At 45.4% G+C, this 12,560-nt stretch overlaps 1 protein-coding gene across 7 annotated transcripts in view; it reads left to right on the top strand.

The window, feature by feature from the left end:
• Positions 1-12,560, top strand: part of NAV2 (neuron navigator 2) — a 399,145-nt gene that overhangs the window by 135,436 nt on the left and 251,149 nt on the right. For all 7 annotated transcript variants that reach the window (XR_005021033.1, XM_036862156.1, XM_036862161.1 and 4 more), the window contains exon 3: positions 93-145. Coding sequence is in view for 6 of the 7 variants with exons in the window: in XM_036862156.1 (XP_036718051.1) it covers positions 93-145 (53 nt within the window). In the remaining variant the exon portion in view is untranslated. The remainder of the gene's footprint in view (positions 1-92; positions 146-12,560) is intronic.

A 12,560-nucleotide genomic window follows, 5' to 3' on the forward strand; every position in this document is an offset into this window, starting at 1 on the left:
TAGGATTTTCTTGGCCTCAAGGGTCCTGAACATCACTGCTCAAAGTGTCTGTGATGATTATTTATTTTTCTGACTTGTGTTTCTTTTTTCAGCAAATGAGAAGATTGAAGACATCAATGGCTGTCCAAAGAACAGATCGCAAATGGTAAGTGGTACATGGGCAGCGAGTGTTTGTGTTATGTTAGTAAGCCCTACCTCTAAATGATATTGACCATCTTGAAAACATTCACACCACAAGCTTTACTCTGGGGGATTATATTAATAAACTAACAGCCATTTCCAAATAGCCATGGTTTGCTTCTCTGACATTTGTTGGCATTTACTGGAAAATGGCTGTGATTTTTACGTAGGTCATGAGACAGAGAAAATGAAATATGGTCCTTGCTCTTAGAAACAAGTTATGCAGAACTGGTGCAAACATACCCTTGTTTAGAACTTGGGCTGATATGACTCTTGCTTTTTCCTCAAAGACCCACAACAATTTCTGTTTGTGTATGGTGCTGGGGCACAGATGGAGTGATGGTATCGTAACAACCATCAGAGATTGGGGCGTGTGGTCTGATTGCCTTTAAAGGTTAGAATGATGTGAAATCAGAACTGTGACAGGAAATGTGAAATGTCCAATCACATCCAGACCATTCACAACGTAACCTTGACAAGTGACATTCTCTCTGGCGTGATATGCTTAAGCTCTGATATTATAACTTCAAAAAATCTTTAAAAATCTATTCTGTTCTTGTTGCATGTCCTACACATAATCTTTGAATGAAAATTCATGATCACTGTTGAGTTCAGGGAGCATTGAATTGTGACACAATCTGAGTGCTTAGTTTTTCCCTTAGAAATGCTTTTCAAATATGAATATTTCCACAAAGATTGTATATTATCAGAGTCTGTTAAGATGACGCTAATACCTGTTTAAAATACGAAGATGGCAACTGAAGGACAACCTTTTCTCCTGGACGTTAATTTGCTTCCAGAAATCTAAAAAAAGGGGCATAATTTGTTTTCTAACCTCACCCTCCTCCCTTTGAGTAGACACAATTGGATAGTCTCATTCCAGAATACACTGAAGTGATTGGCCTTCCTTGGGTTTACTGTTTAATTTTCTGAATTGTTTGTTATCCCAGTGAGTGGACAGATAGCCTTTTCATCAACTTTTTATCTAGACACACAAAGTTTCTTATTATAAAGAGGAGTGAGTGTGCCTGGCGGGGGCAGGGGGTGTCATTTTTCACGTTAAATTCTGAAACAAGTTTCTCTTTTTTTGTTGTTCCACTGGAGATTTTGTTTCTTTTTGTTTGATCCAGAGAGCGGCCAGTCCTCACACAGGAAAGTCCCCATGCAGACATCTCATGGCTGCTTTGACTTTTGGAAAAGCTTGGCTGCTATTTTTGCCAGAGCTACTACAGCTGTCTGGTGTATTAATAATTGAGAAAATTTGGAAGATAGAAGACTTAATTTTAGTGCAAGCATTTTACGCATGCAGTCATAGCTTCTCATGAAAGAGATGTAGTATTTCCACCTGGGAGAGAGATGGATGCGTTTGTCCCAGCCCATTATAATGCATGTGTACAACTGACAGTTTAAGGTAGTGAACCTTTTATGCTGTTTGGTGCATTTGTATTTTCTGTACCTTCTGGTGGAGATGTTTGCTGTTAAAGTCCACTTTCAAGCTTACAAAATAATACCGTCACCTCAGATTCTTCTGTGCCAACTTAGTTTATGTAAATATGTTATGTATAATGCTACATAACACCAACGCAATTTTGTGGTTTCTCTATAACTCTTTCAGCTATGGAAGTATTGGGTTTTTCTTCATGGACTGTGTTTTTTTTCTTTTCTTTTTTTTTTTTTTAAGAACACAGGAATATAAAATCCTAAAATTGTCTGTGGTAATTAGTTCCAGCTCAGGGGCGGGGGAGGGGGGGCAGACAAGGTCTGGTGGTAAAAGTGGCAGAGAATAATTCAGCAGACAGGATGTGAGTCCAGGAAAACGTCAAAACCTCCACCACAGTCATTCCATTCTGTAGGAAATGAGAAAGGCGATGATAAGGAACTCGGGGCCATTGTCCTTTCACCTACATCACAAAGCAATGACAAATCCATAACGCAGAACTCATCTAGGGCACACAGGAAGTGCTGCTTACACACAAGCACAGGTGGTGTTCTGGCTAGTAGGACACCTGTGTGTATGCGTGTGTGAGCACATACAGAGTTAAAGCATGTCTACTCATGGGAAGTATCATTTGGGAAGATGGCATAGCGGATGAGCCACCATTTCTAGATTCCTAGAACGTTAAACTCCCAATTAGGCTTTATTTAGGGCAGCCAATGATAAAGATTTGTTGTTGTTTGCTAAACGTTGCCTGTTTGGAGGAGACCAGAAGGGAACATGTACGGAGAGCATCATGTTGGCACAAAGAAGATGACACACAACGAGAGAATAGGAGAGAGTGTACCTGCTGGGAGGGTAGCTGTGACTCCACTGAAAATCACCAGCATAGAGTTATCGTGCTCACAGAACACAGAGCATTGTCAGAGGCTTTAAATAACGGAGACAAAGGAAAACAATTTTGCTTCAGAGCAGGGGGGATGGGTGCTATTTCAGTTTTCAAGCAGCAAATTATTTCATTAGCTCATCGGTGGGTAGGCACGAGAGCTTTAGTTTTACAGGTAGGGTGCCTCTTCCTCCTCTCGTATCCCCCTCCTCCTGACCTACCAGGCTGCCCGGAGCTCTGCTCTCCAACTCCTGAGCTCCAGGCTCTGCTTCAAGTTCTGCTCTCTTCCCAGAGGATGTGGAAGTGAAAGCAGACACTTGTGGCATATGGCCTAGAGAATTCCAGAGGCCCTGATGCACAAACATTATGGGCATGGCACAGTATACTTCTAGCCTGTCGGTCAGCACACGGTCACAGAGTGCCGACTAATGCCAGGCACTGGACTAGACCAGGTTAGTACCCCCGTGAACAAGATGGGGTCCCTGCCCTCAGGGAGCTCAGTGATGAGTGGGCAGGAGCCCAGAGAACAATTAGAACACTAGAATAGTGCAACTGCTCCCATAGACATCTGTGCATGGCACAGTGGGGGCCAGTCCACTCCAGGAAAAGGGGAGGCTTAGGAATAACTTTCAGGGGTTGAGTCTTGAAAGGCAAGAGGGTTCACCGCAGGGAATGATGAGTGGAAGAGGATTCCCATTTCTGGAGATTCTGTTTACCTGAGGATATCCTGGACCCTGCAGAGGAAGGTTTTGCAACATTTGTTCATGGATCCTACCGTGTGCCATCAGCTGTGTCTGGTGAGACTCTTCTGGCCTCTCCTCAGTGTCAATCAACCCTTTGTCCCGTTGTATCCGAGGTGAGGGATAGGGCATGGAAGAGACCAGAGTGCGACAGACCCCAGAAGCATGGTGGTCTTTTCAGACCTGGGCCAAGTCTTCTGTATTCGTCGTCACTCCCCAGGTGGCAGCGCCTCAGGGAACAGCCCCATTGGACCCTGGAGTGAAGTTTTCTAAAGGAAAGTACCCATGGCGATCAACTCCTGTGGATGAAAGTTGAACCATGGGGTGTGAGAAATGGTGGTTAGTATTGTTAACATCAGCCCTCACAGGCATCCACGCAGTGCTTTAAGGCCTTTCACACTCATGGGCACACTCGACCCTCCCGACCCTGCTGTAGGCCAGCGTATCAAGAGACACTGGTGCCGGCAGCTGGAAGGCTGTCCCCAGGGAGAGGCAGAGCCAGGACCTTCGGCATCTCCTGTCACCCTCTCGTGGCCCTCGTAAAACAGGACTGTGCCTGCAGCCGAAATGCAGAAGCATGGCAGTGGCTTCCCTTTCCCAAGCAAGCCTGGCCTCAGCTTGTGTTGAAGGAGTCCTTTGCTCTGTTTCAGTCTGGCATAGATGCTTTGGGGGCCAAATCCTCGGAGATGGAGCTGTAGAAACAACATTCCCCCCACCTCCTCACCCCCCAGTCCATCCACTTGGCCCTTAAGTAGGTTTGTGTATGTGCGTCAGAGCTGGTTAAAATGTTTCTTCTGTTTAGCATTGCCACGGCAACCCATGGGGCATCTTTTTGGCTTTCAAGTGGTGTGTTCCACAGGGTTACGTGTGTGTTTGGAAGGAGAAACGTTGCTTGGAGCACAGCCAGTGGACGCTGGGGCTGCCACTGCCTTGTGCCTTGAACCCACTGTATTCCAAGACTCTGGCTCACTTTGGAGCCTAAGAAAGGAGCAGCAGGGGGTGGTTTTCTTTTTTCATCATTATTATTTTAAGTGGTTTGGCTTTGCATTGTTGATTAGAAGAGGTGCAAAGTTAGGAAGGCTGCCTGTCCTTTCAGGCCCTTTCAGTGGAAAGCCCTGGCCTGTTTTCTGCTCTGGCCCGGGATCATCTGGGGCCTCCCATTGCTGCCCACCTGCCTGCCCACCTCCTCCTGGGCCCTCAGGGAGTCCTGCCTTCTCCCCTCAGCCCTTCTAGACCGAGGGCCTGCCTGGGCTTGGGAACCAGACGGGCCAACTTCGAGTTCCTTCTCTGCTCTTCTGTGGCCTTGAGCTAATTATTTAACCTCTTGAAGCCTCTATTTCCTGTTCTATAAAGTGGGATTGATAATAATACGAACCTCATCAAGTTTTTGTGAGGACTAATGAGGCAGTCAAAGTGATAACGGCGGATGACAGTAATGATGATGAAAATAAGTCATAAAGCCAAACAGTGTTTGCCGTGTGCCAGGTGCCATTCTGAGTGCTTCACAAACATCCTCTTAGTTCATCCTCCCAACAGCCCTTTGCGGTAGGTGACCTCATCACCCCCCTTCTCCATAGCACATGGTCAGCACTCAGTCAGCGGTGGTTTCTCCAATGATGATGATTTGTTTTAGTAGCCATTCAGGTACTGGGGGACATGGAACCCTTGGGAAATCTGAGAAGAGCTACCGGCCCTCTCCTCCCCGGATCACACATACCCCGGAATTTTGCATATGGCCTGAGCAGCTCACGGATCCCAAAGGCCTCTGGGGCGCCACAGACCCGCACATTCGGTGCCTCTGCTGCTTAGGGCACTGGTCTGCTCCTCGCCCTGTCCTTTCAGAGGCCCCTGTGGAAAAAGGCAGCAGCTAGGTTCCCAAAACAAGAGGAATTTGCCCTTAGACACAGAAGGACAGGACACTGGTTTTCAAACTTCTGTTCCATGAGCAGAACCACCCCCCCTTTTTTCCCAAATAAAATTGTATGTGGCACCCCACGTGTGAAAGTGACAAAAACTGCACTAGTGCTTTACATAGGATTAGGCAGCCCAGGGAGGGCCACCGTAGCATCTCCTTTCACCTGCCTCTTCTCTCCCCCTCCCCACTGTCACATTTGCCCCTGAAGCCCCCTTTCAGAAGGCCAGCCCCTGAAAATGCACAGTGTGATGAAGCCTAGGGACCCCCTACCCGGGCATCAGGTTCCAGCTCTGGAATTCTCTGGTCCTCCTAAGTCTCCTGTAGGAAAAGAGACCATCAACTAGGTCATCTTCACCTCTAACCTCTGGAGGTTACAAGGCATCAGGGCTAAGAGCATGGGCCCTGAAGGCCAGCTGCTTGTGACCCAGGGCATGTTCCTTAGGCTCTCAGGGGACCAGTCTCTGTAACGGGGTTAGTAACAACACCTGCCTCCCAGGGTGGTTTTCAGACATGCATGAGACCATCTGTATGACAGCATGCCCGCATGCTGCTGAGCACAGAGGAAGCACACAGTTGATGTTAGCTCTTAATAGGATGAGGTTTTTCAAGATACCTCAGTATTTTTAAAGAAATAGATGTTTCAAGACTGGCCAGCCTACCTTTGGGTGAGGGGATTACCACCGTGGCCCTGGCTAATCCACTTGGCCTCCCGGCACTGTACTTCCTCCCCCGGGAAATGTGGGAAGTAACAGCCCTATGAATAGGTGCAATTATTGTCTGTATTTTGCACGTGGAGACTGAGCTTTAAAAGTTTTTTTTGCCTCAGACTACTTGCCTAGGAGGCAGAGCTGGAGCTTGAACCCAAGTCTGTCTATTTGGAGAGCCTGTGGTGGTCCCTTCTGCGACAGAGAAAGGGCATAATAGTCTCCACCTCACCAGTCCCTTATTTCTCATTCGTGGGCACAGTAGAGCCAGCTGGGTTTAGCTGAGAGTTAGTGAGAAGGGAGGAGAGTGAGTATTTCTGGAGATTGCCTGAGTTGACCTGTCGATGGGAACTCAAGAGCTGAAAAAGGGACAAGTGGCCCCCAGTGAAAGGCAGCCTCTTGAGAAGCCCAGGAAGAGCCATGGCGCCAGGTACCTCCGACTGTGTTCTGCACAGAGCTTCCTGGGCCAGGAGAAGGCTGTCTGTAACAAGATCAGGTTTCCAGCCCCAGTGACCTTGAGCCCTCCCAACAGCTGCCAGAAAGCCGGCCACATGCCTGGGGAGTGTCTGAGATCCTTGGGCAGCTGAGTTGCCTCTTCCCTGGGCCCTTGCACCTATTTTTACATGGCCCTAAGGGCACACACGTTACAAAACCAAGAAAGAATGAAGGAGCGTCCACGGGCCCCTTAGAATTTAAAACAAAGTGGAGAGTCCAGGGCCAACATGGGCAGGAAGCATCCACTGCTTCCCATTCAGGGGTCACGTCTAGCATCACTGCATGTGTTGTGGCTGACATTCTCTTTCAAAGATGGCGGCCATCTCCATGTCTGTCTCTTACCTTTTTGGTCACCTCTCTGTTCAAAACCATCATTGGCTCCCCATTTACCTCTCCATACTCTTGAGCACACAATAGAAGGGCCTTCACTATCTAGTTACCACCATCTCCTGCCACTTGGCCACTCAAACTCTATACCCCAGCCATACTGGAACTTGGGGTGCCCCAAGGAGGCCCTGTACTTTCATGCCTTGTACTTTGATGCAAGCTGTCCAGTCTGCCAGGAAGACCTGATGATTGTCCCACCTGGGCAATGTAACCTTGAATATTCAGGTTAACTGTTAACTCAAGTAATTGAGATAATTAGGTGCCTTTTGTCCCTTGTGTTCCCAGGTGTGAAAGCATGTCTCATAACCTGCTCTTTGTGGTTGTCTGTTCAATTGTCTTCTTGAAGGAGATGCTGTATCTTTCACCTGAGGATCTAAGCACCTATCACTTAGATGACTAGCATAGAGTAGGTGGTTAATAAGTGTTGGGTGGATGGACGGACAGATGGAAAGACCAAAGAGGGAGCTGGCCTGGATGTGTCCATGGGGCTAGAGGATTATAACATACTGTTATTCTCATATCATTATCTACTGTTGAGCAGTGATTTGAGCGCTGGGTGTTCACTTGGAAATTCTTTATGGGATTTAAGAAATAGATATTTGGGCTTCCCTGGTGGCGCAGTGGTTGAGAATCTGCCTGCCAATGCAGGGGACACGGGTTCGAGCCCTGGTCTGGGAAGATCCCACATGCCATGGAGCAACTAGGCCCGTGAGCCACAACTACTGAGCCTGCGCATCTGGAGCCTGTGCTCCGCAGCAAGAGAGGCCGCGATAGTGAGAGGCCCGCACACCGCGATGAGGAGTGGCCCCCACTTGCCACAACTAGAGAGGGCCCTCGCACGGAAACGAAGACCCAACACAGCCATAAATAAATAAATAAATAAATAAATAAATAAAGTATATATAAAAAAAAAGAAATAGATATTTAACACTATTCTAGAAGTGTCTTTCCTTCTCTTAATTCTTTTCTTCCTTGGTTTATCCAGAGGATCCAAATAGAACATGGCAGCTAATTTTTCGTTTACTGAGTTCTTTTATGTTGCTTGAGGTAGCATTTTTAGACATCTTTACAATTACCAGAGATGATTAACATTGATAATAAAAATGAAGATAATTACTGTTCTAAGTGATTTACATGTTTTAACTCACTTTATTCTCATAACAACCCTATGGAGTAAGAAATATATTTTGTTCATTCCATTAAAGGGTATGGAGAACTTGGACCCTGATGCCATTTGCTGTGCTCTGCCAGGGGCCAAATGTGAGGCACGTTGAAGAACATCTCGTTCTTTCCCCCTCATGCTGTAGAGCCTAGGGTTATTGCCTTTGTCCCTGATTCTGTCTGGGTTTTTATATAATATTAATAGCAAATACATATACAGTACATTGGGGCAATGTTTTAGACATTTTATCTGCATTATAACTGGTTTTATCTTCACAAAACCCTATGAGAGCAGGTATTTTTATTATTTCCACTTCACAGGTGAGGAAACTGAGGCAGAGACAGTAAGTAAGTTTCCTCAGGTCGCACAGCTAGTAAGTGACAAGCTGGGGTTTGAACCCTGGAAGCCTGGCTCGAGACTCCATTCCCTTAACTCTTATGCTATCCTACATATAAGGAAATAGATGGAAGAAGAGAAAATGACTGACGTGGAGGTGCAAAAATTATATTTGTAATACTGTCTCCTCATGTAGGTAAGGGCAGAGCTTTGGGATGAGGCATTCCATCATGGCAAGGAGATTTGGGATGAAAAAGAATAAGCATGGACTCTGGAATCAGGCAGACCTGGGTCTCACATACTGGGCAGGTGTGCTGGGCAAGTTACTGAAAATCCGAGTCTTTTTCCTTCTCTGTAAAAGGGAGATAATTATGGAAGTTGCCCCCAGGGTTGCCAGGGATGAATGAGAGACGGTATTAAAAGCACCTGGCTCATGAAGAGAGCACATTAGACTGTCATTCCCTTCTCTGTTGACAAGTCACATATTTCCTAACTATTAACTTGTGCATTAAAAAGGCTTTTCATATTCAAAAAGTAGGCACCAGTGTGGTAGGCTGAACAATGGACCCCCAAAGACATCGACATTCTAATCCTCGGAACCTGTGAATATGTTCTCTTAAATGACAAAGGGGACTTTGCAGAGGTGATTAAGTTAGGGATTTTGAGACAGGAAGATTATCCTGGATTATCTGGGCAGACCCAATGTGATCACAAGGATCCTTCTAAGAGGGAGGCAGGAAGGTGAGAGAGAGAAGATGTGACCGTGGAACATGGAAACAGGTCAGAGGAGAGAGAGGAAGAGAGGGAGGGAACATGGGGAGTGTGGGGGAAGGGGAGAGGGAGAGAATGAATGAGAGAGAATGAGGTTGGAAGATGCTACTTGGCTGGCTTTGAAGATGGAAGAATGGGCCATGAGCCAAGGAATGCAGGTGGCCTCCAGAGCTAATAAAAAAGACAAGGGGACAGATTCTCCCCTAGAGCTTCCGGAGTAGATGCAGCCCTGCGGACTCCTTGATTTAGCCCACTGAAACTGATTTTGGACTTCTTTTTTTTTTTGTTTAATTTTTATTGGAGCATAGTTGATCCACTCAGCTATACATATACATATATCCACTCTTTTTTAGATTCTTTTCCCATAGAGGCCGTTACAGAGTATTGAGTAGAGTTCCCTGTGCTATACAGTAGGTCCTCATTAGGTATCTATTTCATATACAGTGGTGTGTGATTTTGGACTTCTGACCTCCCAGAATTTTTTTTTTTTTCGATCCCCAACTGGGGATCGAACCTGTGCCCCCTGCAGTGGAAGCATGGAGTCTTAACCACTGGACAGCCAGGAAAGTCCTTATTTTTTTTTTCCTCCCAGAATTTTAAGATAATAAATTTATGTTGTGTTAAGCTACTAAGTTTGTGGTCATTTGTTACAGCAGCAGTAGGAAACTAATACACTCTGGGATTCAAGCAAAGTAACTCTGACTGTATTAGCAAGCTGTTCGGGTTTATAGCAGAGGCTCATTTTGCCACTGTGTGCCTGTTAAGTTTCTGAGTTGACTGGAAGTTGCCTCCCTTGATAGAACACTTTGGAATGGAGTTTTGCACATCCATACATTTACTGCAGGTCATTGCAAGGAAGTGTGCAGAGAGAGAGGCCCACATTTAGTTTCCAGCACTGTGACCATATCATGGGCTGCCTCAGATACTGAGCTCAGATACTGGGTGTGGCAAGTGCCATTTCGTCTATTATTTAGAAGTGGATACGCGGTATTCCTGATGTGAATGTAAACTCAGGAGTAAGTACTATGCTCCCTAACTAATGTGTGTTTGTCTTGTAATTAATACGACATTTAAGCATACTTTATGAGAGACTTATATTTCACATGCTAGGTAATCCCGTCAAAGCTTTGTAGTACGTATAGCGTGTTTTTTTTATCTTTTAGTTCAATGAAAAGCTCCATATTTCCAGCACCTGGCCTAGTGCTAGGTACGTTGGAAATGCTCAGCTAATCTTTCTCAGAGCCAAACAATAAATGGTCCAGCCGTCTGGGAGCTTCCCAGAGAGTGGGGCGATGGTACCCGTCAAGGTTTCATATGTGAAATACTAGGCACTTTAAAATGCTATCAAGAAACTTAAGTAATCCGGTGGTTTCCCTGGTGGCGCAGTGGTTGGGAGTCTGCCTGCCAATGCAGGGGACACGGGCTCGAGCCCTGGTCTGGGAGGATCCCACATGCCGCGGAGCGACTGGGCCTGTGAGCCACAACTACTGAGCCTGCGCGTCTGGAGCCTGTGCTCCGCAACAAGAGAGGCCGCGATAGTGAGAGGCCCGCGCACCGCGATGAAGAGTGGCCCCCGCTTGCCACAACTGGAGAAAGCCCTCGCACAGAAATGAAGACCCAACACAGCCATAAATAAAATTTTTAAAAAAAAGAAAGAAACTTAAGTAATCCTAAACCAAAAAATTCCCAAATCCAATCTTTTATAAAAGTGTATGGAAGTGATACCATGATAACAGATTATTTTCATTAATAAGGGAAGGAGTGTTTGGAGTTTTGGCAAAACCTCCTGTAGCCACTGGGCTTCAGCTTTAGTGAGTAGGAGAATCACCTGGAGGGCTTCTTCGAACAGTGCTGGGACACCCCCCTCCCCCCCCCCACCCACCCCAAGAGTTCCTGATGCAGTAGGTCCGGGAAGGAGCTGGAGAATTTGCATTTGTAACAAGCTCTTGCTGATGCTGCTGCTCCTGGTTCGGTGACCTTACTTTGCCGACTGTATCTTAGAGCCGAGTTAAAAACAAAACTTCTTTTGGGATATGGCTGTGCAAATAGGCATTTAAACATCTATCAGTTTGCAAAGTTCTTTAAATTTTTAAAAATTAATCTCTCTAAAGGTTTATTTAATTTTAACTATTTTTTTAGGAACGCTATGTATTTTTGATTGAGGTATAATTCACAATTCATATCAGGTGTGCAAACATAATGATTCGACATTTGTATATATTGCAAAGTGATCACCACAATAAGGTTTAACTAAATATTTTTGAATGAACCAATCAGTTTACTTTTTGGAAGGATGAGGACGCCTTAGACATCCTCTTGTCTGAGAACTGTGGTAAGTTCTAAGTTGATAGGATCTGAATTGTGTCTGCAGCTGTGGTGTTGGAGTTTGCAAGTGTCTTCTCTACCTCTTCCAGTTCACTTAAGCTCTGTGACCCTTGGTTTCCTCCATTGAAAACCCAGGTGATAATCCTTTAGCACATTGTCCTTAACTGCCTGCATCCCACCAGACGTTAACTTCTTTGAGGGCGGGGTCTCATCTCTCCATCTGCCCATACCACCTGACATCTGTTGGATGCTCAGGGAGTATTAACTGAAGAAATCCCCATTACACCTACTTTGAAACTGAGGCATTTTGAGTGGCAACATGTGGTGCCCCGTAAGGTTAAAGAGCTTAGCAAGTATGTGGATGGGTGGGGAGAGAATAGCTTCAGATCTTGAGCTGAAAGAGAAATTGGATGGTGATTTATAACCATGTAGATTGTGGTTTATATAAAAGCCATCTGGCTTCATGCTTGGATCCATCTCCCTGCATATGTCTTCATGGGGTTCTTATGTTTCAGCCTAGCATCAAAGGGGTGTTTTGGTATGCATCTTTGTTTTTTATTTTTTATTTTTTTCCCATGAACTAGAACTTAGCAAGGAATTCCTGTTGGCACTTTGGTAAGGCATAGTTAGCCTGTGGTGTCTGCGTGTTGGGAACTGGTCAGTAGGTGAACGCCAGTGTGCTCACTTAAGCAAAGAGAAGAGAACAGTGGCCAACAAGCTGAGTTCAGGTCCCAAAAGACCTTTTAAAACAAAAACTAAACAGCTGCCAACCATTAGATGAAAATCAATATACTTCACAAAAAATGATCTTCCAGCTTTTTTAAGGAAAAAAATGGCAGTACTGGATTGGCACTCCACAGGCAACAATTGGCTAAAACTGGAGAGCAGCTGTCCTCTTTAGGTAGATGTAGACTGCGTTAGTCATACTCCCCACCATTCCCTATTGTCTTATACCCAGCCTCTTTTACTTAGTTTTTCCCTGCCTACCCCCTGCACACATTTGAGGTTTTTGACCCACAAACCATTGTATTCTTATAAGTATCATGAACTTCCTAAGGAATCCTAAACACTGGCATATGGTAGTTTGAAAAAAATCCCTGTTATGGGAGCATTTCAACATCAAAATAATGCCTGTAATGTTTATATTGGTTTAAATAATTCCTGCCCTAGAAGATTTCAAACACTATAAAAGAACATAAATATCTTCCACAAAACGTGTCCAGA

The sequence above is a fragment of the Balaenoptera musculus genome, chromosome 8, assembly GCF_009873245.2.
Source record: "Balaenoptera musculus isolate JJ_BM4_2016_0621 chromosome 8, mBalMus1.pri.v3, whole genome shotgun sequence".
Classification (NCBI taxonomy): Eukaryota; Metazoa; Chordata; class Mammalia; order Artiodactyla; family Balaenopteridae; genus Balaenoptera; species Balaenoptera musculus.